At 33.8% G+C, this 27,869-nt stretch overlaps 1 protein-coding gene across 4 annotated transcripts; it reads left to right on the forward strand.

Annotated features, from left to right (window-relative positions):
• Window positions 1–908: 908 nt before the first annotated feature.
• Window positions 909–27,427, forward strand: LOC143446740 (ras GTPase-activating-like protein IQGAP1). 4 transcript variants are annotated; one of them, XM_076946518.1, is made up of 41 exons: window positions 909–927; window positions 3,332–3,500; window positions 8,340–8,439; window positions 8,717–8,951; window positions 9,741–9,885; window positions 10,032–10,145; window positions 10,388–10,566; window positions 10,860–10,947; window positions 11,082–11,239; window positions 11,420–11,510; window positions 11,885–12,051; window positions 12,243–12,407; window positions 12,631–12,733; window positions 12,860–13,114; window positions 13,787–13,954; window positions 14,085–14,227; window positions 14,385–14,531; window positions 14,633–14,740; window positions 14,874–14,945; window positions 15,021–15,090; window positions 15,776–15,862; window positions 15,972–16,093; window positions 16,166–16,321; window positions 16,421–16,584; window positions 16,989–17,015; window positions 18,427–18,547; window positions 18,649–18,752; window positions 18,920–19,060; window positions 19,205–19,289; window positions 19,415–19,582; window positions 19,662–19,729; window positions 19,855–19,987; window positions 20,123–20,225; window positions 20,761–20,796; window positions 22,264–22,396; window positions 22,494–22,581; window positions 24,530–24,763; window positions 24,904–25,070; window positions 25,144–25,245; window positions 25,772–25,883; window positions 26,019–27,427. In XM_076946518.1, the coding sequence occupies exons 2-41, from the start codon at window positions 3,434–3,436 to the stop codon at window positions 26,133–26,135; spliced, it is 5,043 nt and encodes a 1,680-aa protein (XP_076802633.1). In that variant the 5' UTR covers window positions 909–927; window positions 3,332–3,433; the 3' UTR covers window positions 26,136–27,427. The 4 variants fall into 4 exon arrangements, with proteins under 4 accessions (XP_076802633.1, XP_076802629.1, XP_076802632.1 ...); XM_076946514.1 differs by lacking the exons at window positions 909–927; window positions 3,332–3,500 and adding an exon at window positions 5,569–8,177; XM_076946517.1 differs by lacking the exons at window positions 909–927; window positions 3,332–3,500; window positions 20,761–20,796 and adding an exon at window positions 5,571–8,177.
• Window positions 27,428–27,869: the final 442 nt, after the last annotated feature.

Here is a 27,869-nt window from a genome sequence, read left to right on the forward strand (position 1 = left end):
AAAAGACCGATGTGCACGTTGATGAACCTCGTTTGTGCAGGTGCCACACTTTCCATTATGGATTATTTAGGCTAATTGATTTGATTGAATAACTTTATTTGTGAAGTAGAGCATAGTAACTAATGATTTGGCCCTAGGGAGTTTGTCACTTCGCAGCCTTTTCGTTTTTGTCTATGAAACTTTTTTCTAGTATCTTGTTTATTATAACATCTATAACTTATCCTCAAACTGAGATCTTTGCAGGACATAAACCCTGCGATGATTCCTAATCATTTCAGCCCCGGTTAGTTAGTTGCCGAGCTATAGCCAATGCGCAAGTTCCTATTGTCACACTATTTTTATTTGATTTTTTATATATCGTATTGAACAAGTTTCTCTCTCTTCTGCGTTTGGTGAATAGTGGACTAGCAGCTAGCCTTATACCTGTATACGGTATTTTTGCTTGTGTCAATATGTTGTCTAACATATATGGAGTGGTGATGTCACTGATTTTAGGTTTCGTGGTCGTGCTACACTGCTAGTTGCTATCAGAAAATTATTATTGCTATTATTTTCTTTCATATTTTAAGCATTTCTGACTTTATCACCAGCATTAGCGCAATGTTTTGTTGCATAGCAGGTTGTAGATAAGATAATCGTAGTGCAGTAGTTGTATTTCAGCAAGAACAATACTGCTGTAAAATAATTAAGCTGATCTCTAATTTGCTACTCCATCAGTTAACGTGGTAACAGTCTCAACTGAAAAGTATAGCAGTTTTCGACGAGAAATTGAAGAAATTTATATGCAAAGATGCAAATTTTGATGTAATGGCATGCACAAAACCCTAATTCTTTGCTTATTTATTATAAACTGGTGTTGAAGATTAAAAAGTTTTCTGTGCGCATTGATGAATCCTACGCATGCAGGTGCCACACTTTCCACTATGGGTAAGAGTTGCATTAACATAAACTCTGTGTTTTAAAATCAACCAAAATGTCAGAAAATACAACAAAATTAGGAAAAACATCTGCTGCAATTTTTTTGGATATTTTGATTTCAATGGCTGAAAAAAAATTAATTTTCAAATTTGTGAATTTTGCAATGAATTTATTGGAAGTTCATTGGATTTCTCGTTTTAGCATTAAGGTTATGAAAATATTTCACATTTAGTGTAAAAATGTCATGTGTCCAGCCACCCAGCCCAGGAACTGCCACTTAATGATAAAATTAGAGATTCAATATCTCAAAAAAAAATTCATTTGTAATGCACTTCTTTTGCTATTTCAAATTCGATTATGATCTGAAAAGTGAGACCGAGAATCCAATGTTTTCATCATTGTTTGAATTAAAATGGAATTAACAGTGCCTTTAACCAAAGTTGTGCATGTATGATTTGCACAAGCCTTTCAAATTCTTGATACATCATATTTAGTTGTGCAGCATTTGTGATGACTGATGAGAGACAAAGAAATTTAAGCTTACTATATGGTAATGATGTTTGTCATTTCTAAGATGATTTCTTGAATAAGGACTAGCCATTATGTAATGTCATTTTATACCAGCTTTTATTTTAAGATTCACATTTATTTCATTACGATATACTATGGTAGTTTTTAAAATGTATATATATGTTTGTCATTATTTTACGGTCTTTATTTTGTCACTTTGTTAGCTTTTATAAAGTCATAGATTTATGTTGTAGTTAAACATTCTCCTAAATGATTATGGCACGCAACACACGCATAATACTTTTGTTTCTTTGTATTGTTTATTTTGTGTTTTAGTATTATGTACAATGGTTAGTTTAATGTCACCAAGACTTCAACGGTAGCTGGGGGGAAGATATAATATCTCTAGTTCTTTGCAACGTAAAAAATATACAGTCAAAACAATATATATAGCACAATTTTTGATGTATTAATGATAATTGATACATCACTAAATGATAACCAGAATAACTGATCTACTAAATCATTATAGACTGCAATCTAAACTGCATTTTGATCTTCTATTATATACCCATGTATATGTATACCTATCTTATACAAGTTCTAAATATAAAATAATGTTTTCAGTATCACATAGGTAATTCCAGAAGTTTCTTAACGGTTATGCCATATTTCGCAAAAAGAACAGCTTTTTAGTATCATCAGATGAGAGGAAGTATTGTTTGTGTTTCCCTACTTCCTTGTATTGGCGATTGCTGAGCTGATAAAAGCAAACATCACACATGGTTTGCCTGTAGATTACACGATACTTTGGTGGGCGTGGTATGCTCGCAAACTATAGTATGCAGTAGTATTTATGTTTTCCAATAAAGTGGGCAGCAAAACATTTCATGTTATGTGTATTTCAACTAAAGTGACTTCTGTATGTTTGCTACAACTAGATTAGTAAAGCTTATTAACTAATCAGAAGGATTTGAGAAAGATTTGAATAGACATAGCAGTACAAATTATGCAAGATGTATCATTGTGTCTTTGTTTCTCAAGTTTTGTTAACTTTTGTGACACCTTGAGTAATTTGATAGTGGTCATAAAAATTTTATGTTTATTATAGACACTTTTAATGATTTTGTAATGATATGGCTAAATAAAGGTTGACAAGTTGCACCATTGCTAACAATCATGCCAACATAATACGTTTGTGATTGACATTAATGTTTCGTGCCTAGAGGCAATTGTTGTTGCTGGATGGTTTTTGTATTTGATGGTAATCATACTGTAGCTTAAGCCAATGTATGTACTATTATTCATTTTCTTTTTTACAGTTAGTGTATAAAGTTTGTTATTTGATAAATTCTAGACAAAAACTTTTTTGATAGAAAAAGCAGTTTATGATATACATATATATATATGTATATATATAATTATATACAGGTACAGTAGTATTTCAAGTTATGATAGCAATTTTTTAAACACAACCATTATTTCATAACTGGTACTGCCAAGATAAATTTCAGTGAATAATTTCATCAAAGAAGTTACAGACTAGTGCAAATGCCTTTAATCAAAATAAACATCGAAATTTGTAATTAACAAAACAATTTGTGTAAATATTGCTTGGGTAAAACCAGCCAAGTTTACCTTTTTCATTAATTAGTTTCTGAAATTGGTGAAAACCGGCCTTGCAAACAGTGCTGTTAAATCTTCAATTTCTGTTGTAGGGTACAATAACATTTTTTTTGTGTAAGCCAGAGGTCAGATATATTAATTATTCAGATATATATACTGCAAATGAAATTATCTAATTGCTTTCAAATAATAATTTACCATGTTTAATATTGATATTTCTGCCTATTGTTATAGTTTTGTTTCTTTTTTAAATTATATATATTTTTATATTCTACAGCAATGTACTAGTTGGATGAATGTAACTATATTCACATTTTGAAACTGATTGGTCACTGAAGTAATTCCGTTTATTGGAAGAAATAAGATTTTCACTAAGAATATGTCAACCCTGTCACAAGCAGAGTCTGCTGCTCTGTCTTCTGCTGACACTAGAGCTGATTTTGGATGTAAGTAGTAGGTTGTATTTTAAATATTTGATTTTAGTCTAAATTGTGGTACTTAATACTCAGTCTGTATGAAATTTTGGTACTTTTACAAGGCTATTTTTTCATAGGATCCTGGTTTAGTTTGCACTATCAATAAAAACACATTTGAATAAACTATTAAGCATCCCACATGGAAAACAGTTATGTTTAAATCAAGATTAGCCTGAAAATGCATAATTTATAATGGAATAGTTCAGTGCTAAGTATTTCACTGTATAACACCAGCTATGTTTAACCAAAGTGCTGTAAGTACGAAGCCTGTAGTTTAAGTGGGGTCATGAGCTCGCTTTTCTTCTTATTACTGGATTTGATTTTATTTTTGTATTTTTTTGTTGTGATGTTTTCATTATTTCAGTTGTATATTTGCAATACTTTCCTGAGACAACATTTGTGTGTTTGTAAATTTAGGAAAATTAATACAATTAATAATAAAATCACAATTTTTGGGTTGTTAGCCGTTAATTTTATAGGGCACAGCAAATCATTAGCAAAAAATTCAAGGGGTAAATTTTTTGAAAAAATTGGTTACCCATGTACTAGGCCTTTAATAACGATACTTTTGTAATGAAGCTCCAACATTAAATAACTTATTACACGTGATTAAATAAAAAAACAAGTCTTGCAGGAAAAAATTAATAAATCAAAGCAAGTTTTACACGGTGCAGCACTTGGTGCTTTCTGGTTAAAAGCATTTCGGCAAAACAAATCAACACTTTGTTTTGGAATAAAATTGGTCTGTTTTGGTAAATTCTCATCAGCCAAGTTTTTTTTACAACTGTTTGCTACTTATCATGATCAAGATTGGTCATTACAATGTATTATACATACAAATAATATTTAACTTACTAATTTTTTCAACATGAGGTAACAAGAAACTTGTATATAATTATACAAATAAAAGTTTTGAAATGATTTTTCTTATTGCAAATTCCTGCCTCACTTGAGACTACTTACGTTTCTTCTTGGTTGTTATATCTCTTAATGTACAGATATTGCCAATTGTTTAAAATTTCGCTCTGCATTAATAGTAATTCTAGCAGTTGATACAAGATCAAACAAAGGTCTGCATGCAGTTACTTTACTTTGTTTCTGGCACTACTCTGTTCCTTTGTTATCAACTCTTTTGGCCCTTTACATGAAGTTGGTGTTATTCTGTTAACGCAAGAACAGAACACTAATGTCCCTTTAGTCCTTTCCAAAATTGCTAAAGTCAGCCCAATTTAAATTTGACAGCAAATTCTGACTTCACCAAAACAGGGTGATTGGCTGTTTCCTGACTTCTCTTTTTGATGAATAGAAATAAAGTGTGCAATGTTTCAGCATGTGGTGTAGTTCTATATCTACAGACTAGCTACAAAACTACAGTAGTTTAAAGTGGCAGCTGTGTTTTGCCTTGTCCGCTCTACAATTTACTTTGCTCAGGTTTAGTTTCATTAGCATTTTATTTGTTATAGTGATAGTTTATTATTTAACTAGCTTAATTGCTTTACTTAGCCGGTAGCTTTTATTAAAATCTGTAACGCATTGTGTTTTCTAAGGTTAGTCATGTGCAACTCATGTTAGAAACTGCACTGAAAGTTTGAGGTTGGTTAGTGCAATAGTCTTTTCATGGGTTGTTAATCATATTGCAGTGTTTTTGTTTTCAGTATATTCATACTGGCCCATAACATACTTGGCTTTGTAAACGATTGCGCCGTGATCAGCGATGCTTGTTTATCAGAGTTTAACAAGGTGATGAATGTTAAGGGGTTGTTGTCATGCTGCGCGTTATGAAAATTGGAACGTTTTTCGTATCATACTGTACTGATTTTGGTATAGGCAATTATGAGAAACTGATTGGTTTATTCTTCGCATACTTGCTTTGCGGCCACTGTACTCAGCAACTTTATTGCATTCTATACGTGTTGCTTCTTTCCTCTTCGATGAAAGAGTCCGGAAATACGCACACACATTGCGTACGCTCTACCGAATATATTTTCGCCTTGCGTTTTTCGACTAACTCCAGTCTCATTTAGCGCAACCGCTTTCGTTTTTAGTTGTTATTATTTTTGCAGTCGTGCTATTGCCTATATTGAATGAAATTATGTGATTTACAAAAGAAAATTGTTGTTTAAAATTAGCTGCTTTGTGTGTATCAAAAGACTATCTGTTACTCGATTTTGGACGCTGTCTCCATCACAATTCCATGTTTGGTGATTGCATGGAAAAGACGGTCACGATTTATTGCGTTATTAGTATTGCACATTACAGGAGCTAAATATGCAGAATATAGGGTAATTATTATAGCTCCAAGTAATGAAAGATTTACTGTTTTAACCACACCCAAGCGTCTTTGGAAAGCACTCTTTTACTTAGCCAACTCTGTGTTAAGAAACTTACGTCCGTTACTTTTTATGCCGGGTTTTAATGCAATGTGTATAAAATTGTATGACTACATTCAAAACTAACGCAGAAACTTCAATACGGGTAACGGCTTATTCGGCTTTTTGTTTATTGGTATTTGGTTTAAAAGAAGTCTATATTTTAATAAATTAGCAAACACGATAAGAACCTTTACTTTACACTTATGTCTAAAGATTTCCAACCCTAAGTTTTTTATAAGAAATAAGTGTATTGTCACAGTGTTGTGAGAAAACGTGCGCTGAGGTTGTTTACTCGTTGTATTACAGTGAATTGCTTTTCTTTGTTTAAAAGCTTGTCGCTGACATACTGATGGTATGTTGCACAAATTATACATGTCAAAGATGATTCATTTTCACACAGCTTTGAATTTGTGTTTGCCGTCGTGTTGGAATAATGTCAATCGGGTTGTCGCTAGCTACTTTTGTTTGCTATCAAATTTGAGGAACGCGCAATGAAAATTGCTACAGCTGAAGAGAGATCGCACCAAACGCTGTTAATAAATTTTCCACGTTTGCAGTCCTACTATGGTGTAGTCATAATGCACACCATACAGTGCACGATCGCAGGTTGATGATTATATTATTCAATGTCAGGTGGCAGTGTTTGTAGCTGAGGAAAACGGAAATACGTATTGATATGTTTGATCCCTTGCGTAGTAGTGGTAGTCCAAGGTAGCTTGACACTAATAAAGGTTTTACAAACGAACGCGTCGTATATAATATAATGCTCCAATATAGAGTTTGGCCCCAAGTGCTAATCAAATGTTGTAAGTTAGCGAAAAGGTGTTTATGGCAGGTTTGTTTTAAGATTTCTTTGCAGTAAATAGTAGCAAGTCCATAAATGCCAGGAAAACGTCGTCTGTATGTAGACATTCGTGATGCATCGGCGTCGTCGTTTGCACATTTGCTTCGGCTGAAGTAACGTTGCAAAAAGAAAATCGCACACAAACTCTGGAGCTACCGAATTAATTGTAAATGTTAATACCGAGTGCATTTTTTAACTCGGTTGTTCAGAGTTACGTAATGTTCTGGGTTTGTTAATGAACTCTGTCGTTATTTATTTTTTACTGACATTTTAGTAGAATCTCTCAAGCAGTGATAAATACCTAAATTTGGTTTGCGTAATATCTTTGATTACAAGCGAAGCCAACAAGTTGAATTGAGTTTTCTTGTAGCGTGTCGCGTTTCAACATGACACAAGGTGTGAGACGAGAAAGTTTGTAATTGCTTGTCGCGCTGTGCGTTACGCTTTCAAAGCAAGTGTTTTTATCTGGATAATTAAGCACGTAATTTGTTGCTTGATCTGCGAGTGAGCAACCGCCTTTTGGTATTGTCTTAAAAATAAATTAGTCATATTTTCTTTGAGCAAATGCTTTATGGTTTTTACGTGATTCGCTTTTTCAGTAGTCTTGAGTAATGGCATACAATATATTGCCATTATTTGTTCGCACTTTGATATGCAGTAGAATGTTGTACGTTGAATATTCCAATTCGAAATTGTCCTGTGCGGTCACAATGTGGGCTATACTCTGAGCGTTGCCTTGTGCTTGATTACACAGTCGCTTTTATATGGATACTAGATTCTTCTACAGAAATGCTTATTTTTTAGTGAACTTAGCCGTTCGTGACTGAAGATTGCAGATACAGAATTTTAAGGAAGTTCTGCGGCATTCAACCGCGTTGTAAACGATAGCTGAGGACAATCGTAGAAATGTGGCGTTATGCTGACCGAAAGGAAATTGCGTTTATTGCAACTCTTATAAAAGGAATTGTTTGTATGTTAACATTTTTCGTACCACCCTTGGGCCAAGTTGTTATTGAGAAATTTTCTTTCACTTTCTTTTCAATGTGACGCTCTGTGTTTTGCTCCCTCTTTAAAAGATCAAAGGACCATAAACTGCCTTGTTGAAGGTCATAATAAAACGGTTCCTATGCACTATCACTTTGTGAACGACCATGTCCGTTAACGTTTAGATTGTAATGTTGTTGGTTTTTAATAGGTGGTTTTTCTTTTAATACTTGAAATTATATCAACTAGACGTCCTTGCTACTTTATTTTGCTTGTGGGTTGTTATATTGCGCATAGTTCATCTACCTGTTTTGCTATTTCTAATATACATGGTCGGGGAAATGCAGAAAGACGATTCTCCCAATCGTCGTCGTTTTAGTAGTAGTAGCACAGGGAGTGGGCATGCTTCATTGCATCGTAGGCAGTCGTTAAAAGCAATTGATTATGGTAAGTATACGCAAATTGCACATTTTTTTATGGCTGAACTTAGTGATCTAGAAACACTTACTTGTTTTTCAAATTTTGCCTAAATTTGTAGTACTGTATTACGCATGTTATTACATTACTTATTATTGTTGTTTGCTACATTATGCTTTGTTATATTTGCAGGCATTGGCAAAGATGATAGATTGTCAGCAGAAGAAATGGATAATCTCAGGGACCAGGCAACTGCGTATGAATACCTTTGCCACTTGGAAGAAGCTAAACAGTATGACCTTTTCGCATGGAATACTTTATTTTCTAGAAAATACATTTATCACTTAACATAAGTTATTGTGTAATTTCGGCTTGTAAAAAGCGGGTAGATATCCAAAGTAATTGTATTTTAATTTGAACGATTTTTTTCATTAGGTTGCTAAGAGGGTTAAACCCTGGAGCTTTCCTGTGTTTGCTAATAATTTAGTAGGAAAAAATTTTGAGATTTAGTCAGTGTGTTGCTGAAGCATTTTTGAATTCTTTGAAAAACGTTTTCAAACTGTTCACAGGTGGATGGAATATTGCCTACAAGAAGACTTGCCACCTAGTGTGGAATTGGAAGAAGGCTTGAGAAATGGCGTTTTTCTTGGAAAGCTGGCACACTACTTTGCTTCAGATATTATACCCTTGCGTAAAATATATGACAAAGATATGGCAAAATATCACCAGAAAGGGCTTCATTTCAAGCACACTGACAACATCAATCACTTTTTTAGGGCAATGGCAAAAGTTGGATTACCATCAGTAAGTTGTTTAGCATAAAGCATGCTTAAATTGTAAAACTTCGTTTTCTTTTTATCCGTTTAAGAATGCAGAATAAAGATAAAACAATTGATCAATAAATAAATGAATAATGGCATGCAGCGTAAAGTATTCAATTTGTGATTGACTGTAACTTGCAGACCTTCAGATAATTTTTTCGTCCAATGTTTATTTCATTTTTGTTTCAAGCTTTGAAGCTGAAATTTATCAAGTATCTTTAACCATTCCTTATGTTAATTATTTTTTCACTTTGCCTTAAATTTTTTTAATTACCTCAAAGTTAACCTTGAAGTATTTAGCTTAGACTTGGGATAATGGGGTTGTTGGCAATGTTTAGCACATCAACTGAGCAACACAAGAATCCAAAGTGCCGAAACTAAAAAGTAAAATAGATAGAAAGTCAGTGTGTATAAATTTAAGTTATAAAGGCTATGATGGTGTATTGACACCTTGTCTCAAGATTTTGCTCTTTACTGTGACCTCATTTTTAAGGAAGTGGTACAATTGTGGTGTTTTGAAAGCCTCTACTTTTGTTACTTACTTGAAAGTATAGCACATTATCATACTTTTTTTGTCAACTGTGACAGTAGTTACTATTTTAGCATGTATATAATTTTAACCAAACTGTGGTGTTATAATTTATTAGTTAAATTTTTTTTTGAACTTTTTAGTCTCCATGACAGGCAAATTATGTTTGTAAAAATTTTTCATTACTAGAGCTTTATTTTTTGCATTTTAAGTGTTGTTTAAAACGTCACTTTTATATTTCAGATATTCTATCCTGAAACAACAGATATTTATGACAGAAAAAACATGCCAAAAACAATCTATTGTATACATGCCCTCAGCCTTTATTTATTTAAACTTGGCTTGGCTCCTCAAATGAAGGATTTGTATGGAATTGCAGAATTCACTGGTTGATTATTATTTGCTTTATAACTGACAATAGTTATGGCTATTCAAGTTTTAGTGATGCAGTTTATTCTTCAACTTTGCATGCTTTTGTTTTTTACTTGGTGCTGTGTATGTGACAACTTAGCACACAAACAATGACTTTTTCAGAGGAAGAATTGTCGAATATGCGTAAAGAGTTGGATAAATATGGAATACAGATGCCTCAGTTTAGCAAAATTGGAGGAATCCTTGCAAATGAATTGTCAGTTGATGAAGCAGCATGTGAGTAACTCAGTACCAAGCAAACAGTTTATGACATCAACAACTAACCTGCAGTTAAAATGCTAGGTTGGGTCACAAAACATCCACCAATGTGCCATATGACAGTTTTGGTTCAAACTTGTGAACCTTGGTAAACTTCTTAAAGATAAACTTTTATTTTTTAATCAAGAGATAACTTTCAATTTTAACTTTATTGTAGGTTTAACTTCTTGTACTTATACTTGTTACATTATATTTTGTAGTACACGCAGCTGTAATTGCCATTAATGAAGCGCTTGATGCTGGTGATACCGCAGCTACGATGTTGGCTCTGAAAAATCCGACTGCTTGCCTCGCCACTGTGGATGACGTTAACGCAGATGAGTACCAGAAACGCTTGATGGTGTCAAAACTGGCAAAAGCTGAAGCAGCTCAAAATAAGGTAAGAATAAGATTTTTTGAGAATGTACGTGAGATGGTTAATGTTTTAATGTTAATGAAGTTAATCTTTTCTCAGCGTTGTGACAAATAATAAAATTTCCATTTGAATGAATTTTAGGCTTAGCTTAAATTAGAAGAGTATTATCCAGGCAGGAGGCCAACTGTAATTGACATATCATGCTGTGTTGTGGAAATGATAATACCTGTTTCACATATCAATGACTTTAATAACATTTTATCCAGTTAATGGTTCAGTCAAGTTCAACCTGAAAACTAATCTTACATTGGATTTAGATTAAGGACAAACCAGATGAAGAAAGAGATATGTATGAAGAATTGTTGACACATGCTGAATTGCAAGGAAATGTCAACAAAATTAATCGTAAGTTTTCTTGGGTCTTGCTCTCAAACTCATGTCTTGTGACTGTCGCAGTGAGTATGACTAATCAATGATTGTTATTAGGTAAATATGAAGGTGAATATGATAACATCTCATTACGTACTGTGTAATTTTAGTGGATATCAAACTGGAAAATTTGCATTCTGAACTTGATAATGAGACCAAGGATAATATGCTTGACCACCTAAAGAAGCTGGGAATTTCAAATGTTGATCCCAATAATCTATCCTGGTATATTGAGCAGCTGAAAAAAGACTATGCTACAAAGAGAGAGGTACGCCAAAGTAGATCTTTTTGTCTCATTTATCATTATTAACTTTACTTTGTTGCCCTTCACTCCTTATCTTTAACCAGGATAAAAAGGAAAATACTTCTGTGTATGATGTACAGAAGTACATACAATACATACATACAATATTTATATTTATTGGCATGTTATTTATGTATTATTTAGACCTCTGATGATCCTCAGTGCAAGTTAGACAAGGATGAAGTTCAGAGCGCTATTAACACAGCAAACCAACTCGCTCTTAAACAAAAGCAAAGTAAGTAACCTGCATTTCATATAGAAACCAATGGAATGAGTATATTTTTTATTCAAATTTAAGTTACTGGTTATGTTCACTGAACCATTTCCTTCATAGGTACTTTTGTTATGTTTAACTCATGTTTGTAAATTTCTAGACATTTTGTTATTGGTTGTTTTTGATCTTCCTGTTTGGTGATGTTCTGAATCATTTTATGTTGCTTCTGCCATATTTCTCTAGCTGTAATATATCTATATTTTGGCTTTACATTCGATTATCTTGTTCTGTTGTTTTTCATATTATCACCAATTGATAGTACAGGTACCGGTTGTTAAATTTTTGCTGTGATGCATTTTAGAGTTGTTTTTGTATTTTTTCTTTGCAATATGCAGGAGATCAAGCTGTATCTAATATCAATTCACTTCTTGTTGAAACGGCCTCTGCTGAGGAACTTGTCAAGGAACTTAAAAAGCCAGAGGCAGGATTTCCAGAAGTTTTTGACAGGTTTCCTGAAGTTTATCATCAAGAACTGATAAAACTTAGAAATGAGAATGGCCAGGTGGTGATTTTTTTCATTCTAGGAAATATTTGTTGACTTAGTTATAACCTATAATACAATTACAGCCAATACCAGTAGCAATTTTCCCGGACTGTATAGTTGCAATTTTAACCACCAATGTCCAAGTAGATAATAATTAAAGAGCTGGTTACTAACAGTATTGGCAACCTAATATCATTTCATTACATTAGGACTTAACCCATGATGAAATATCAAGTTGTTTGCCGCATCTCAATGCTCTTGCCACCCTCAATCATGAATTAGAGGCTGGTGATGTGGAGGCAATATGGGCTGCCTTGCAACATCCTGATCTTGGATTGGAACGTTTAGAAAATGGAAACAAAACACGATGTTGTGTATGTCATATATATATTTGGTTTATTCAGTGTTTGTACAGAACACATTCAGTTTAGTAAATTGAGTAACTGTCAACATTCAAAAGTGTTTTGCTTTCATTTTTACCATTGAATGCAATTCATCTGCATGTTTTTGATGTTCATGCTACAAATGATGCTAGTTTTAGTAATGATCAATAAATTTATTGCTATAGCTGTGCTTTATAGTTAGTTAATTTTGCAGGAAGCGCTCAAGCAACAAAAACAAGGTTCCACATACCTCACGTTAGATGCCATACAAACAACTGTGGATGATATCAACTCCAAAGTGCAAGAAGAGCATGCAAGTATGTAAAGATGTTTGTGGAAAGGATTGTTTGTTAATTAATCTATGCCAGCTAGAAGTATTCATGATGGAAGACTCAAGGAGCATAGGAGTTTTGTTTTTAGTTAATAGTTGTGATTTTCTCCAGGAATAAATGCAGTCAATGAAGTGAATTCCGCCCTATCATCCAATGATCCTGATGCTGTCATTCGTGCCCTGCAAAATCCAGCTCTTGGACTGATTAATGTTGATCCAAACAATATAACTAAGTATCTTCGTCTCTTGAACAAGAAGAAAGAGAAGAAGATAAAGGATAGTGGTGATCCTGATGCTGAACTTTGGATTGAAGAAATTCAAGAATGCATTGATACTGCTAACCACCAGACAAAGCAGGCTATTAAACGTCAGTGAAGTAAAGAAATGTATATGTTATATAATAATCATGAATTTTTTTCCAATACAGAGTGGTACAAACCCTGGCATGCGGCCCGTGTGTGGCCCACAAATACTTGAGTTTTGATACACTGTATTTTCCAGTGCAAAATCCCCAGCTGTTAAAATACACCTGCATTTTATTTAAATGGGTTGCATTGGCCACAGTCTGTGATAAGTCGCACATCATAGGAATGCAAGTCAATGTGTGATTATTATAGGATGGTAATGTCTTTTTACGGCTAACGTCACAGTATTGTGTAGAGATACATACATGCGATGATAAGTGCGTTATTAGCAGTGCAGCAAAAAGCATCAGTCGATAAGAATAGTAAATTCAATCCTTTGCTAACATTGGAGTTTCCCCTATTTGGGCCCGCAAGGTTTTCCTCATACCTTAATGCGGCCCTTCAAACTCGCAGTCTTGGACCACCCTGTTCCAATATATTCCATGTTTTTATTTAGATGTGATACCAATTATTATAGATGCTGAACGTATAATGGTTTTGTGTTAAGGCTTGCATAAGTTTTTGCACTCTTGCAAGAAGTGAACTAATTGTCCGAAATGGCTTTCCCTTCATAAAAATGTAAATGGTCATATTCATATAATTTTTACAACAACTTTCTATTTAACCCACCACAGAGGCCTCGGCTGTAACAGCTGTAAATATTGCCCTTGATGATGATGACTGGGAGCAATCATATGAAATGCTTCGACACACTGACATAGCCCTTTCAGCGCTTGTAAATGAATGTGCACAAACCTATCATGAACAACTGAAGGAAGTAAGAAACGAGAGGCTTGAAGAGGGTAAGCTAATGGGATATGGGATCGCGTTTTCTAAAAGACTTGACAAATAAAAAAGTAAAAATTGAGATCGCTTTGAACAAAAATAATGATAATTAATCAACCAATGTAGGTAACTCTAAGTGTAATTAAGGTTTCGAAGATACAGCTTGGGTTGCTAACAAGACCAGAGAAGGGGACACGTACTATTTCAACACACAAACCCTGAATGGATCATGGGATGAGCCTGAAGGTTTTAATCCGAATACAGCTCAACTTAGCAAAGAAGAAATCCAGGTTTCATACAACTTATTAGTATAGTTTAGGCAAAATATACAAAATGTAAACAGCTACAACAAATTATTTTTACACAAGGTTTATAGATCAACTGAGTCTTTCTTCATTCTATTTCTGAGCATGTTAACATTTATTTTAAGTATTTCTCTTCTGTTAGGAATGCATCAGCATGGTATCAGCTGCTTATGACAGAGCTCAGCTGTGGAGGGATAATGAAAATTTTGTCATCAAATTACAAGCGCTTGGAAGGATGCATCTAGCAAAGAAGGCATATGTGGAAAGAAAGGACTTTATTCACAATCAGGTAAACTTAAAATCTGTCTTAAAATTTTAAGCCACGGCTGTTTGTTAACTTGGCTGATAGATCTACTGCTACAGCGTAAGAGATTTTTATTTTGCTTTCAGCTACCTGCAATAATCACCATTCAGTCCTTCTGGCGTGGTTACGTGCAATGGAAGAAATACAATGACAGGTTGCAATATTTTCGTGACAATGTCGAGTTTATAATCAAGGTAACTTTAACTGTGCAGCTGGAAGATACAAGTATTAATTTGTTCTTGGACATGATACTCACTTTAGTCAGCGTGACGAGAATGAAAACAGAATTTTTCCTTCAGCTGAAAGTACTGTTTGTCATGTTTACAGATGCAAAAATGCGCAAGAATGTGGTTAGCAAGAGCTAAGTACAACAAGCGTTTGCAGTACTTCAGAGACAATGTTTGTAATTGCAACATATTTTGTTATATTTTGCATAGTATTTTTTCATTAATCTTGAGTATTTTTGTTATGAAGGTAAACTTCGTTGTGAAATTGCAAGCATGGTTCAGGTCAAGCAAAGCACGACATGATTACAAGACTTTAAGTAAGTGCAAAGAATGTAAAGATTCTTCATGTTTGCTTTTTTTCTGTTGTTATTGATCGAAAATGTTTGGTTTTAGAATTTAGACTGACAAAGATTACTATGTTGTACAAGTACATTTTCACTTACGAGGTTATACCACAATCAGAAATAGTGGGCTGTACATTTCAGAGTACAGTGTTTCAGCTGGCAGTCAGCAGTTAAATATACTACGAATCTATCCAGAATTTTGCCTCCAACGTATATATGCTCTTTGCATCTATTTAATTGAACAATAACAAATCAATTTAACCTCGCCTGCAGTTTGCAAACTATTAATAAGACAAAATCAAAACATTGCATCTTGATGATATAATAGCACTAAACCAAAAGTATACATTTTTTAAAATAACTTGCACAAGTTATCATGGTAGTTGCTGTGATGGCAATATAAACTTATACCAAATAGATTGTTGTAATTTTCCTACAATCGAGACTTTAGCAGTGTCATAAGTCTAGTAATTAATGATACCATGCAAGCAATATTTGCTATCTTCATATGATTGGGGCACATATTTCAATGTCTGATAGGCATTTGTGTACAAATTAATCGACAATGCCTGCTCCCCAAATAAATTAATTATTTATTGGTGATTACATTTTTTACTGTTTGATATTTTAACTTTTAAAACTGAGATGTTTTCCACAGCGGGTGTAGAAAATCCACCTTTACCAGTTGTACAGAGGTTTATTCATCTGCTGGACCAGAGAGCAAATGATTTTGCAGAAGAGATAGGTAATGAATAATGATATGTCAGCTTTCTTATTGATTTAAATATTTTTTGTAAGGGAGCTTTAACTTCTCTATAGCCTGCCTATTCATCATACACTTCTCAAATTAATAGAGCTACAGGACTTAAAGAAAAGAGTTGTTCAGTGCATTAAAGCAAACAATGAGCTGGAAGAAGCACTCAACACGATGGACATTAAAATTGGATTGCTTGTTAAAAATCGGATTACTTTGCAGGTACTTTGTTGGTGCCAGCAACCATATAAGCCAAAACTTTTCACATGTAATTCATACCTTGATTTTCTGCAGGATGTAATCCACCACAGCAAGAATCTAAAGAAGAAGGCCAGTAAAGAAGGTGCTGCTGGTGACACAACTTCTGGAACAACAACTGGATTGAAGTCTCTTAACAAATCAAACAGAACAAGACTGGAAGCTTACCAGCATCTTTTCTATTTGCTACAGGCATGTTTGTAGTGATCCAGTTTTGCTTTAACCATCTGTTATAAATGTACTGTTTATTATCCTGTCCAACATACTTTTATCTCTTGTTCTGTTTTTTAGACTAATCCAACATATTTTGGAAAATTGATTTTTAAAATAACTGCCACTCGTTCAACAAATTTTATGCAAGCTGTCGTTCTATCCGTTTACAATTATGCTTCAAACCAAAGAGAGGAATATTTGCTGCTGAAACTTTTTAAAACTGCCCTTCAGGAAGAAATTGAGTGAGTTTTTATTCCACAATCTCTAATGTTCATAGTAACAGCTTTATAAAACGGGTTGCTACTACTTCATCAATTAAATGAAAACAAATTAATTGAAGTTAGCATGGAATTGTAGTTGCAAGTTTAGAATCAAATAATGTTGTACAAGGGTACAAAATATACTACATTGCATATACATTACAACTTTGTGATAATTTTCAGAGCAATTTCCATGACCGCAACAAAAATGTTGGCAACGGTTGATATATTTAATAGTTAATTTGAGCCACAACTTACGCAGATGAATACTTTCGTAGGCAGGAAAAATGAAAACTATACAAAATTAACAATTATATAACAAAATTACAATTATATTAAAAGTGTCACAAAACAAGTTTCCATTTGTTTTATTGCAATGTTTGTAGCTACATAGCGGGCTATTCTGAAAAGGGGTAAGTTTGCTATCAATGGCCACGCTTACTCAGACATTTTTGTGTCATTAGTGTGAACAGTAAACGCATGTGTCTTAAAAAGGCTGTGACCATACATTTGCACCAAAGCATTTGGTTGCTGCTGCATATTAAGTATTTGCATGTAGTATTTATTAGCTGAAGTCCATATACTGATATTTACGTCAGCATGTAGAAATGCATTTTATTCAAATTGAAGAAGCAATCATTCATAAAGTTGATCATGCCAGGTTGATCAAGTTGTATGCATCGGTATTTGAAATCTAATAACTTGACAAAGCTCTTTTACAAGTAAAAGTTCAGCAGCAATGACTAACAAAACTTTTTATCATGTTGTTTACTTAACTTCTTTGTAGCATACAGTTGTTGTTATAGGATTCATAGCATTTTTACTTGGTATGTTGCCATTATTCTGACGTAATATGGCAATTTTACAGCTAAAAAGCAATACAAGCACATAATAAAAAATTTCCTGGTATTGTTTTTTACTGCATTGCTTGTCTTTTGTTTGACCGGTAGTAGGCACAATTAGCATTCGAGAATTTTTTAATTGGTGCACAATTTTAAAATACAGTGAAAGCTCTTTAACTCAACTTTGGTTAATTCGAATAACTCTTGAACCGTGTACCGGTACACGAACAACTACTGATCACTTGAAGTTTTCCAATATCTCAAAGGAATGAGTTGTCATAGGCAAGGAATATCAAACGATGTAGTAATCCAAAATTTAATGCCTTTTCGCCTGTTTCATGGACTTCAGTGTGTTATAACAATTAAGAACCCAAGTTGAAGCTGTCACAACCGAGCAATGTAAAAGCAGTTGGATAAGGACAAGGTAACCCCAGAAAAGTTACACTTTCGTTGTCTAGCCTAAGCAAGGTCGGGGGTTGTAAGCTTTATGGTTATAATTGGTTATTACTGGCACTGCGTTTAGTGCCATTACTGCTTTTTGGTCAAGCAAGTATTAATTTTTTATCAAGATGCATCTATTATGATCCTTTCACAGTTATTTGCTGCCAATTTTACTAACTGCAGGTAACTTGTAACTAGCTAAATTTGATTGGTCCCTTCAGCTTCAAATTAACAAGCCTCCACTGTATTTCTTTTTACTAGTATTGGTTATATTGTCTTTTTGTCATGTAAAACAAATGGATTCTTATAACCTAGCATAAAAGCATGACAAATTGTAAGGTTTTAACTGAAGCAAGCAATCAGAAAAAGCATGTAAATCTAAAAAGAGCATTTCATTTAAATTTTAGTTTTCTTTATATATTGCCTAATAGAAAAAAAAGCTAGATAGCAGTTTCTTGTTGAAGCAAGCTATAAAATTAATAATATTTTCCTGATAATCGTCTGGCGTTCGCTACATTTTACTAAAATATGATTACATTAGGTCAAAAGTGGACAAAGTAAAGGAGATTGCAACCGGAAATCCACTTGTCATTAAAATGGTTGTGAGTTTTAACAGAGGAGCAAAGGGTCAAAGTTCACTTCGTGCTATACTTGCTCCGCAGGTGAATAGCTTTCCCATTTTCTCTAATTGGTTCATTCTCATGCGTGCAACTTTATTATAATGACATATCTTAATTCTAAACGTGGTTTTTTGAATGAACAGGTACAAGAGGTGATGAAGAATAAATCCCTTAACATTAACATGAGCCCTGTGGAGATTTACAAAGCTTGGATAAGCCAGAAAGAAACTGAAACTGGCGAGGCTTCGTGAGTAAAACTATAAAATGGTTGACCTTGCCTTTGCTCTTAATTTGGATAACTCAAAGTTGTTTGGGAATTAATTGGTTAACGCAGTGAGTGTTATTTTCTGATTGAATATAATTGATAAAGATTGCTTTGCTCTTGATTCATTATTTGTTTGATTTTCATTACAGTGATCTTCCATATGATGTTACCACCACACAAGCTATGGAGCATGATGAGGTGAAAAAGAAGGTAGAAGAGTCTATTAATCAGTTAAGAACAGTTACTGAAGCGTTCATGAATGCCATACTTGGCTCTGTGGATGAAATTCCGTAAGTTAAGAATTTGGCACTTAGTCCCTCACATATTAGAGTTTACATGGTGATTTAAATTCAAGTAAATGCACTGCGTTATGTATATTATATATGTTAACTTTATTTATAATGTATATATATCATGCTTATATGTTTTCTTAGTTATGGTTTGAGGTACATTGCCAAGTGCTTGCAAAATTTGCTCAAAAACAAATTTCCAGATACCCCTGATGATGAAGTGTTAAAAGTAAGAAGTTATTTTTGAATTTTTTAATCAAAAGATATCTATAATACTTCCATGGTTTTCTTGGTTTTCTCCAATGCTTAAGATTTATACTAATTGCATTAAGTGGATTTTGTGTCATGCTGCAGATGGTTGGCAACCTCATCTACTATCGATATATGAACCCTGCCATTGTTGCTCCTGATGGTTTTGACATTATTGACGTATCAGCAGGCGCCTCAGGTCTTAATAATGACCAAAGGCGCAATCTCGGATCTATTGCAAAAGTGCTCCAGTTTGCAAGTACTGGAAAAACAGTAAGTTGTACTGTATCTCTATTTTTGGTAAGATATAAGTTTTTTGTTGCTCACTGTGCTGCTGTTATTTTGACACAAGTTTGCTGGGGACATGGATCACCTTCATTCAATCAATTCATACATGGCCAAGGCATATGAAAGGTTTAAGTAAGTGTTGTTTTTTATTTTTTGCAACACGAAATATTTCTAACGGAAACTAATTTAAACTTGGACAGTTTGGTTTAGTGTGTTGTACGACATGTGAATTAAGCTAAATTTACTCTTCTGTACAGAACATTCTTCGTAGCTGTGTGCAATGTTCCTGAGCCTGAGGAAAAGTACAACATAGATGAATATAGCGATGCCGTCCTTCTAATCAAGCCTCTTATATTCATTAGTTTGAAGGAGATGCTCGATACCCATCGGGTTTGTGTATTCTTCATTTTCGATATATTTTGCTTCGATAAGTTAGCAACACCAGTGTGGCTTTGACATACGCACATTTTTCTGTGCTGCTTTGAAAGTTATTTATTATTAACCATTAATGCTTGATTAATGCAGCTTCTACTGGAGCACGAAGACGAAATTGCTCCGGACACAAATGATCCTCTCCATGACATGTTGGAAGAGTTAGGTGAAGTTCCAGATGTAACAGCTTTAGTAGGTATGCTTCTGTGAAACGTTTTGCACTTTGTCTTAAGTTGGTTTGTTTGCAAATTTTGTTTTGTTATTTTTTTTGGAAATTTCAGAAAGCTTCTTTATTTTCATGACTGTGTTATAATTTAATTTCAAATTTTGTTATGTGTTTAATGCAAAACTGATTTCAGCCAATTTTTGTAATAACTACAAATTTTATCAGCTTAAAAGTATTGGAAAGCCATGAAAAGAGGTTTAAGAAGAATAAAAAAAGTTTACATTTTACACACTTATTTAGTTATATAGTTTAAGAAGATTAATTTGTTTGCTAGAAATCTTGCAGTAATATAGGAATGCGTTACTAAATATTTGTCCAGCAAAGAGCATAAGTACTGGTTTACATTAAACATCACTCTTTACGCATATACAAAATATATAGTACAAGTATGTGGAAAGAGAATTGCAAACATAGTGCTGCTCTCATTACATTTAAGTGATTATTAACTATGTTTACAAATGAATTGTTTTTTGTTGCAATTATTGTTTTAACTGTTATTTCTAAGGCTTACCAATAGTCAATCGGTCTCCAAAGCGTGCAGGTAACAAGTTCATGCACAGTAGATGCTAGCTATTGCTTCTATTTTCTGCATGGGTGTAGTAAGCCTTACGGTAGCATAACTTTTCATTACTAACCGGCAGCATGCAAATCTAATATGTACCATTTGAATGTTGGATAATCTAAAATTGAATAATCCTACATGTAATACATCTAACTTGCAGCTGTAGTCTAGCCTGTATTTTAACAAGCATTGAGGTTATCATATCTGCAATTGAAATTCGTTGAACGTTAATTAAATACGGCTGAATGCGTGGTGAATACTATTACACTAACGTTGCTGTGTGTGTGTTGATGTTTTCGTGAGAATGTCACTGGTTAGTTCACACTGTATATACAACACGTGTGCATTCTGAAATTGGTCAAAATTTACATAGACCTTAAGTAGCTTCAGTATTCATAACAACCATTTTATTCTGCAAACATTTTATTTTATTTCAATTTATCTACATAATCTCGCGATTTGTGGTAGGTGTTGTGAGTCTATGTTGCAGATATGGATGTACATTCTAGAATAACGAATCCTAAAGAACCGAATCTCAAAAGATTCGAATCAAATGTTCGTATTTTTCCGAATCTTCGGAACCGGTTTTATTCTATATATACAGTAATTGAAGGTTTTCATTGGCACGTGCAGGAGATGTTGCTCTCATTTGTTATTTCACATTTCAATGCTATGCACTTGGTGTGTTAATCATCATGAATTAAACCGTCCGTCATGTCAGTTTGACAATTGTCAACTTGCGTGAACCAAAATCATTTTGTGAGCCTATTGCAAAAGCAAAACAAAAGCACTGCGGGTGCTCAGATTTTTTAACTCCTATGCTGTTCTAGAATAGGATTCGAAATCCTGGATTCGGAATAAACTATTTTACATTATTCTAGTATAGTTCATTATTCTGTGTTGTACATCCTTAGTTGCAGATAATGCCTGTATATTGTACAGCCTATAGACTAGTCGCATTAAAGTGGAGACATGTAATTATTATTACTATTACACATTAATTACTACTCATTCTTTGCTATACGGCTTTTCACTTTTTCATCATTGCATTTTGGTCAATTCTTTTGTTGTTTCGAACTTCTTAAAGCTTAGACAGAATTTTGATAGTTAGCCTACGTGTGAACGCTTTTGTTGCAATCGAAGACCATGCTCTTGATAATACCAACTACCAAGCTGTATCTGTATCCAACCATTGTTGAAATGACATTTGTGCATAAGCATTTACTCTTAAACCTATTTTGTACTATTATATACTTCAAATTCCTGAAAGTTTAATAAAGCATTGGACAGAAATGCTGGAATAACGTTGTAGGAAAGTATTTAAAACTTTTTTAGTCATAACATGTTTACCAGCATGCATTGTTCTCACTGTAACTTGTTTTTTTGCATTATACCACTATACCTATCTTATACTTAGACTAATTTAAGAATGTTGTTGACACTTAGGTGATACAAGTGGTCAAGGACCAGACAATGACCAAATGGATCACCTTCTTAAAAGCGAAGTGTCGTTGACGCTTGCCAGTAGAGTTGATGTCAAAGAAGATGATGATTCTGACGTAAAAAATCTTCTTCTCCGGTAATTGTTTATTTATATTCGTATTTGTTGTGGTAGCTATTCTTAATACTTAATTGATATAGTATTGTGTCATGAACAGTTTAAATTCATATTTTAGGACTAAGCGGATGGTCATTGATATCATTCGCATTCAGTCTGGAGAAAATTTAACTGAGGTTTTGGAAACACCAGCAACAGAAGAACAAGTAAGGAACTAAGGCACTAAGCAATACTAATTAAAGCAAATTTTGCTTACGTAGATGTAGTGAACGTTTTCTGCTTTAATGTTGTTTGTTTTTGCCCACTATGTCGTACGTTCTTTAGAAAATGTAATTTGTTGTTTTCTTAGTGCTAGAAAGGTTTAAATTTTTATGTGTTCACTGCTCATACTCAGATATTTTCCAGCATTTTAGTGTAGATATTGCAGTACCTAGGCTATTCGTTGAAGATAAATTTTTTTCAATACATAAAACGTTATTTACCTTAATAGGTTACAAATACAGCATTCAAATTTATTCAAGCTCATCTTTTCAAAACATTGTGATGATATATTACTGTTATAGAGATTATAGAGATAATTTTTGAATCCTATTAGCAAAATATTCAAGAGTAACAATAGGTGTTAAATCACCCGACCCAGATGTTACAAAGTATTAGCTTTAGTTTTCAGAAAATAATCTTAAACAGTTAAGGCATTGGTTGTCAGGGCTTGGCAACTGCTCTTGTAAAAAGAGCATCGTTCTCGATCGTCAACGAAAAATAGGTGTCGCTCACGCTCCCGCCCTTTTTAGCAATTAAAATAAATTTTCACTATGGCAATGTTGCAAATTTGCATCGTATTACGTGTGTCTAACTGTAATTGCTTATCAATATTTGTTGTAAATGTTGGGAAATTTCTTAAAATCTCATATTGAAGAGTTTTGTTTTGATCACATCTGTGACAAGTGTTGATAGACGAATAGAATGTTAGGAACAGCCTAGAATTGTAGATGCCGACGTTCAACAATTTAATGTTCTTCACCTTCAAAGCATATATCGGTTAAGTTATATCAATAAAGACAGCGTGACAGCCTCACTGACCATTGCTATCAGCTTAAAAAACAGAGCGTTTATATTGAACCACCATCACATGGTTCTGACGAGCTTCGTGTTGCGTATTATTGTATTGTTTATTTTTTGCCATTATCTTTGTGCAGCGAGAGTTTTGCGTGAGATTAGTCTCAAAGCAGTTATTTTTTATTCACCACATAAAATTGTAGTGTTACGACTTTTTGAATCCATTTTATATGTTTACAGCTTTGTTTATGCAAAAAAAGAGCGACGACCGAAAAACCCTTAAAAGGACCACACTCATGGTTCCGTTCACATTTTGAAAAAAGAGCGTCTCTCTCGAGATCGCTCGTAAGCAAGGAATGCGCTCGTGGCCAGCTCTGTTGGTCGCCGTGCATTATTTGTTAGGTCACTTAATCTTTTCGTTGCGACCCGTATTTGGGCCGCTAGGCATTTCTTACATAACTACTTAGTTTTGTTTTTGATATGGCATGCTTGAAACTGCGCAATGCACAAAAAAGTTTCTTAATCAGCAAAGGCATAACTATTGTTAAACAATATGTGACATTTTTGATAAGCTTGTGTTGTGTTATATTACGTTTTATGATGAAACAACAAAGAAACAATCCTCCTTTTCTTAAAGAAAGGTGCATACAAAAAGGGTTTTTCTTCAGTAAGCTGGTACAATAAATATGTCTTTGTTACATATTAGCATTCGATGTTTGATTATGTACGTTCGACATTTTATCGTGTTGTGTATTAGGATTTTGAGCGATTTAGTGTTGGGAACTAACTTAGATTTCCTGAAAGTTTTTGGAAATTGCGACGAAATGCAGTTACAGTCCATTAATTTCTGATATGGTATAGGAAAAAGTTGGGTCGTGAGCATCCAAAATGAAAAAAAATTGGGTTGCATTAAAAAAAGATTTAGAACTCTTGAGTTAGGGCAACCATATATTTAACTATGGTACAGGTAATATATATCTAGTTTTACAATTGCACGTCAGTAATGTAATGTATCATCTGCCCGCTGGGTACAATTTTCAAAATATTATAGATGGAATTTTTGTCTTGATATTTTCTCCAATATATGTATGTTTATAGGAAGAGGAACATATGCGAAATGTTGAAAAGTTGGAAGAACAGAAGAGAAAGGAAGAAGAAGTAAAGAAAGACGATGACGAATCAATGCTTCGCACACGGTCTCTTCTGAATGAAAACAAACTTCCGTTGGAGGACATGAAGAGACGAGTGAAACGAAATCTTGAAAAATTGGAGGACCAAGGAATTGTTTCTTCCAAAAATAACTATCAAGCACTCGTGAATATGATAGCGCGGGTATGACTGATTTGATTTAGTGATTACCAGTAATGTGATCCTAGTTGCTCACTTAACTTTCTGCAAAATAAGTTTTAAACTGTAATTCTGGTATAAGAAACTATTAGTTGACGTATTGTTACATGTGGCTTTCTTAATAGGATATTCGAAATCAAAGAAGATACCGTCAAAGAAGGAAGCAAGAATTGACCAAGTTAAAGCAAAATATGGAACGACTTGATCAGAAAGCTAAATTCTTTGAAGAGCAGTCAGACTACTATAATCAATATATCAAAAGTTGTTTGGCAAGTCTTGCAAACAAGAGCAAGTAAGATATGTTTTCACTTTTTTATAATGTATTTCTTTTATATCTTGTAATAATTTGTCTTATAAATCTTTAGAGCACAAAAGAAGAAAAAGAAAACAGCCGCCATTAAATACACTGCTGCTGAACTTCACAGGAAGAAAGTTCTCCTTGAAATAGATAGTTTGGATTCGTCACAGTACGTTTGTATTTGAATATTTGCCCAAATTTATTTCATATTTTATTGGATTTGCAAACATTACTTTTCCGTTTGTGCTTTTAAGTTGTGACTAGAAATTTTTTTATCTTAACCATTGTAATGTTTACGAAATTTAAAGAATATGTTATGCTATTATAGTGGTTTTCAAAGTTTTTTCTTCGAGTCTCGCTTTGGAGTTCAGACATACAACTTTTCTTATGTCTCACCAAATTCGTGGCTGATAAAGAAAGAATAAAATATATAAAAATAATAGAAAAAAATATCGAAAGAGTGCTAACAGACCATAGCTGGTAGAATGAAGCATGGCATTGAACCAAGAAATTATGATAGAAAGCTAGCTCTCTATTCAAATTAGAAAATATCTTGTTTAATCTTAAACTCCTCAGCCTCACTTGCCATCCTCTGGCGCCTCACTGTTTGGGAACCACTGTACTATTAGATAGCTCCCTAAAACAGTAATAATAACTGCATCATGGGTAGTAAAGTTACTCTTGCTGGTATCTAGATTCCGCAATGTTATGTTTGAAATCGTACAAAATGAGGATGACGTTGGACGTTTCCAGGTTTCAGCAAAACTTCTGGGAGTGAACATGGAAAAAGTCAATTTAGTGTTTCAAGTTAGTACATACAATAAACAGTAGAACAGTCTTGTCTTGATATAATTACTTTTGCAACAGATGGTCTTAAACTACTCAATTTATTGACGGCGATGTGGTGTTTCACTAAATAGTCAATTTTTAAAAAAAAAATAGGACCTGTTGCAGCTCCAATATGAAGGTGTTTCTGTGATGAAGATGTTCGATGGAAGAGCACGTATTAATGTTAACTTGCTTATATTTCTTCTCAATAAGAAGTTCTTTGGCAAATAAGCTGAAATCACCCACCGACGCGATACAAAAAGAAAAAAAATGATGCCAATAAGCATGCACAACTGGGGTGATAGGAGAGAATACTCGATCTCCAAGAAAAATCTTAACTTTGGCTACAAGTTTTGTTATGGTTCCCATGCTATATTTCCCGGGTACCTGTTATGTTCACAGCATTACTTTGATAGATATGTGTAATATATTGTGTTCAAACTGTGATGCATTATCAACCTTCAGGTTAATGCGGAAATATTTCCATGTCAATATTCAGAGAAGCAACTTGTATTCGTATGACCTGCCAGTTGAATAAGCAGCACTTGTTTTGCATAACTGCCTCGCGTATGTTTCTGTGTTTGTTTTCCAATTTAAGGATACACTTTCACGATTGTATTTCATTTTACCTTAGCCTTAAACAAACTTTTATCATTGTGACTTGTGGTGTGTCAACGCCACTGTGCGACAACATTCCACGAGTAATGTGCCTTTTTGAGTGAAATACCATGACAAGAAACCAATGCTTTTGTTCTGACAATAATCATGTTTTTATTTTCAGTTTGTCTGTGTCTGTTGACTTTCTGTAGATATGTACACAAGAGAAAGTGATTTTGGCAACGCCACGTTGCTACTTGTGTTATCTTTTTTTTGTTTCTTCGCAAGACCGGCAAGATTTAAATTTCGTTTTACAACGTCAAACGTAGAATGCTGAAAGCCAATACCTTACTCCATTTTACCGAATAACCGTTGAGCTGTTTATTTAACTCAATCGTGTTTATGTAAGTTTTGATCCACATATCTTCTACAACTTCAGCTTCGAGCCTCTTGCATTTATAATATTAAAGGTCATTTGTTGTTCTTTGACCTTTTAATATATCAGAAGTTACGCCTAACGAAATAGTTCCACCACCGTATCGTTGGATGGGTCAGCATTTTTAAAAATTAACTTAACCTATCCTCTGACTCGTATATATATATATATAGTTGGTATTTGTTAAAGTATAACTTGCTGTTTTTAACTGGCTTCATATACAAATATTGCGCGATGTTGGAGAATGCTTTTGTCACGTACAGCTATACGTATCCGTTATAATATATGGGTTATTTGTCCATGAACAAATGCGCTTGTTCAACTTTTCTCCGGGAGCTGTAAAAGAATGGATATGGTTTATGCTGAATTCTCCTAGCATTAACAGGGTATTATGTACTTATACTTACTGCTGAGTCGTAACATACAGTTAGAAAAGTGTGGCTGTTAAGAACATCTGCAGCATTTCAATAAAGTGGAATTTTCAACCTAATTATAGTTTCAATTTTAAAGAAGGTTGAATTCATTCAGATACGATATAGGCCGTGTTTGGAACATATATTACAAATAGCACAGCAATTGGCTTTGCTTCCCCGACAGGTTCACCCTGCAGCTGCAGCTTGTAAACAGTCACTTTCCTTTGATCTTGTATGCTCAACCATTAAATTTTTCTCCTGCGAGATTGTTTAAGAGATCTTTAACAGAGACAGTTGATTCTCTTCCATCGGGATATCGTATATGGGCAAAGCTCGGGTTGGCATCGATTAACTCGACTTCAGTGCTCAAAGGTAGATTTTTGTTCCGGACAAAGGCACTTGGAATATATAATGAGAATGAAATTGATGACATATTAGAAAAAACAACAAATCAATTATATTAGAAAAAATTGTTAACTGACTTAGTGAAGGTTCAGGGTGGATAATTGATTCTATTGA

Source organism: Clavelina lepadiformis, chromosome 2 (assembly GCF_947623445.1).
Source record: "Clavelina lepadiformis chromosome 2, kaClaLepa1.1, whole genome shotgun sequence".
NCBI lineage: Eukaryota > Metazoa > Chordata > Ascidiacea > Aplousobranchia > Clavelinidae > Clavelina > Clavelina lepadiformis.

Coding starts and splice junctions, on each gene's coding strand:
- LOC143446740 (XM_076946514.1), top strand. CDS start 8,060: ATGGTCGGGGAAATGCAGAAAGACGATTCTCCCAATCGTCGTCGTTTT. Junction 10,567..10,859: donor CTGAAGCAGCTCAAAATAAG/GTAAGAATAAGA, acceptor CATTGGATTTAG/ATTAAGGACAAACCAGATGA. Junction 19,290..19,414: donor CTGATGATGAAGTGTTAAAA/GTAAGAAGTTAT, acceptor GTCATGCTGCAG/ATGGTTGGCAACCTCATCTA.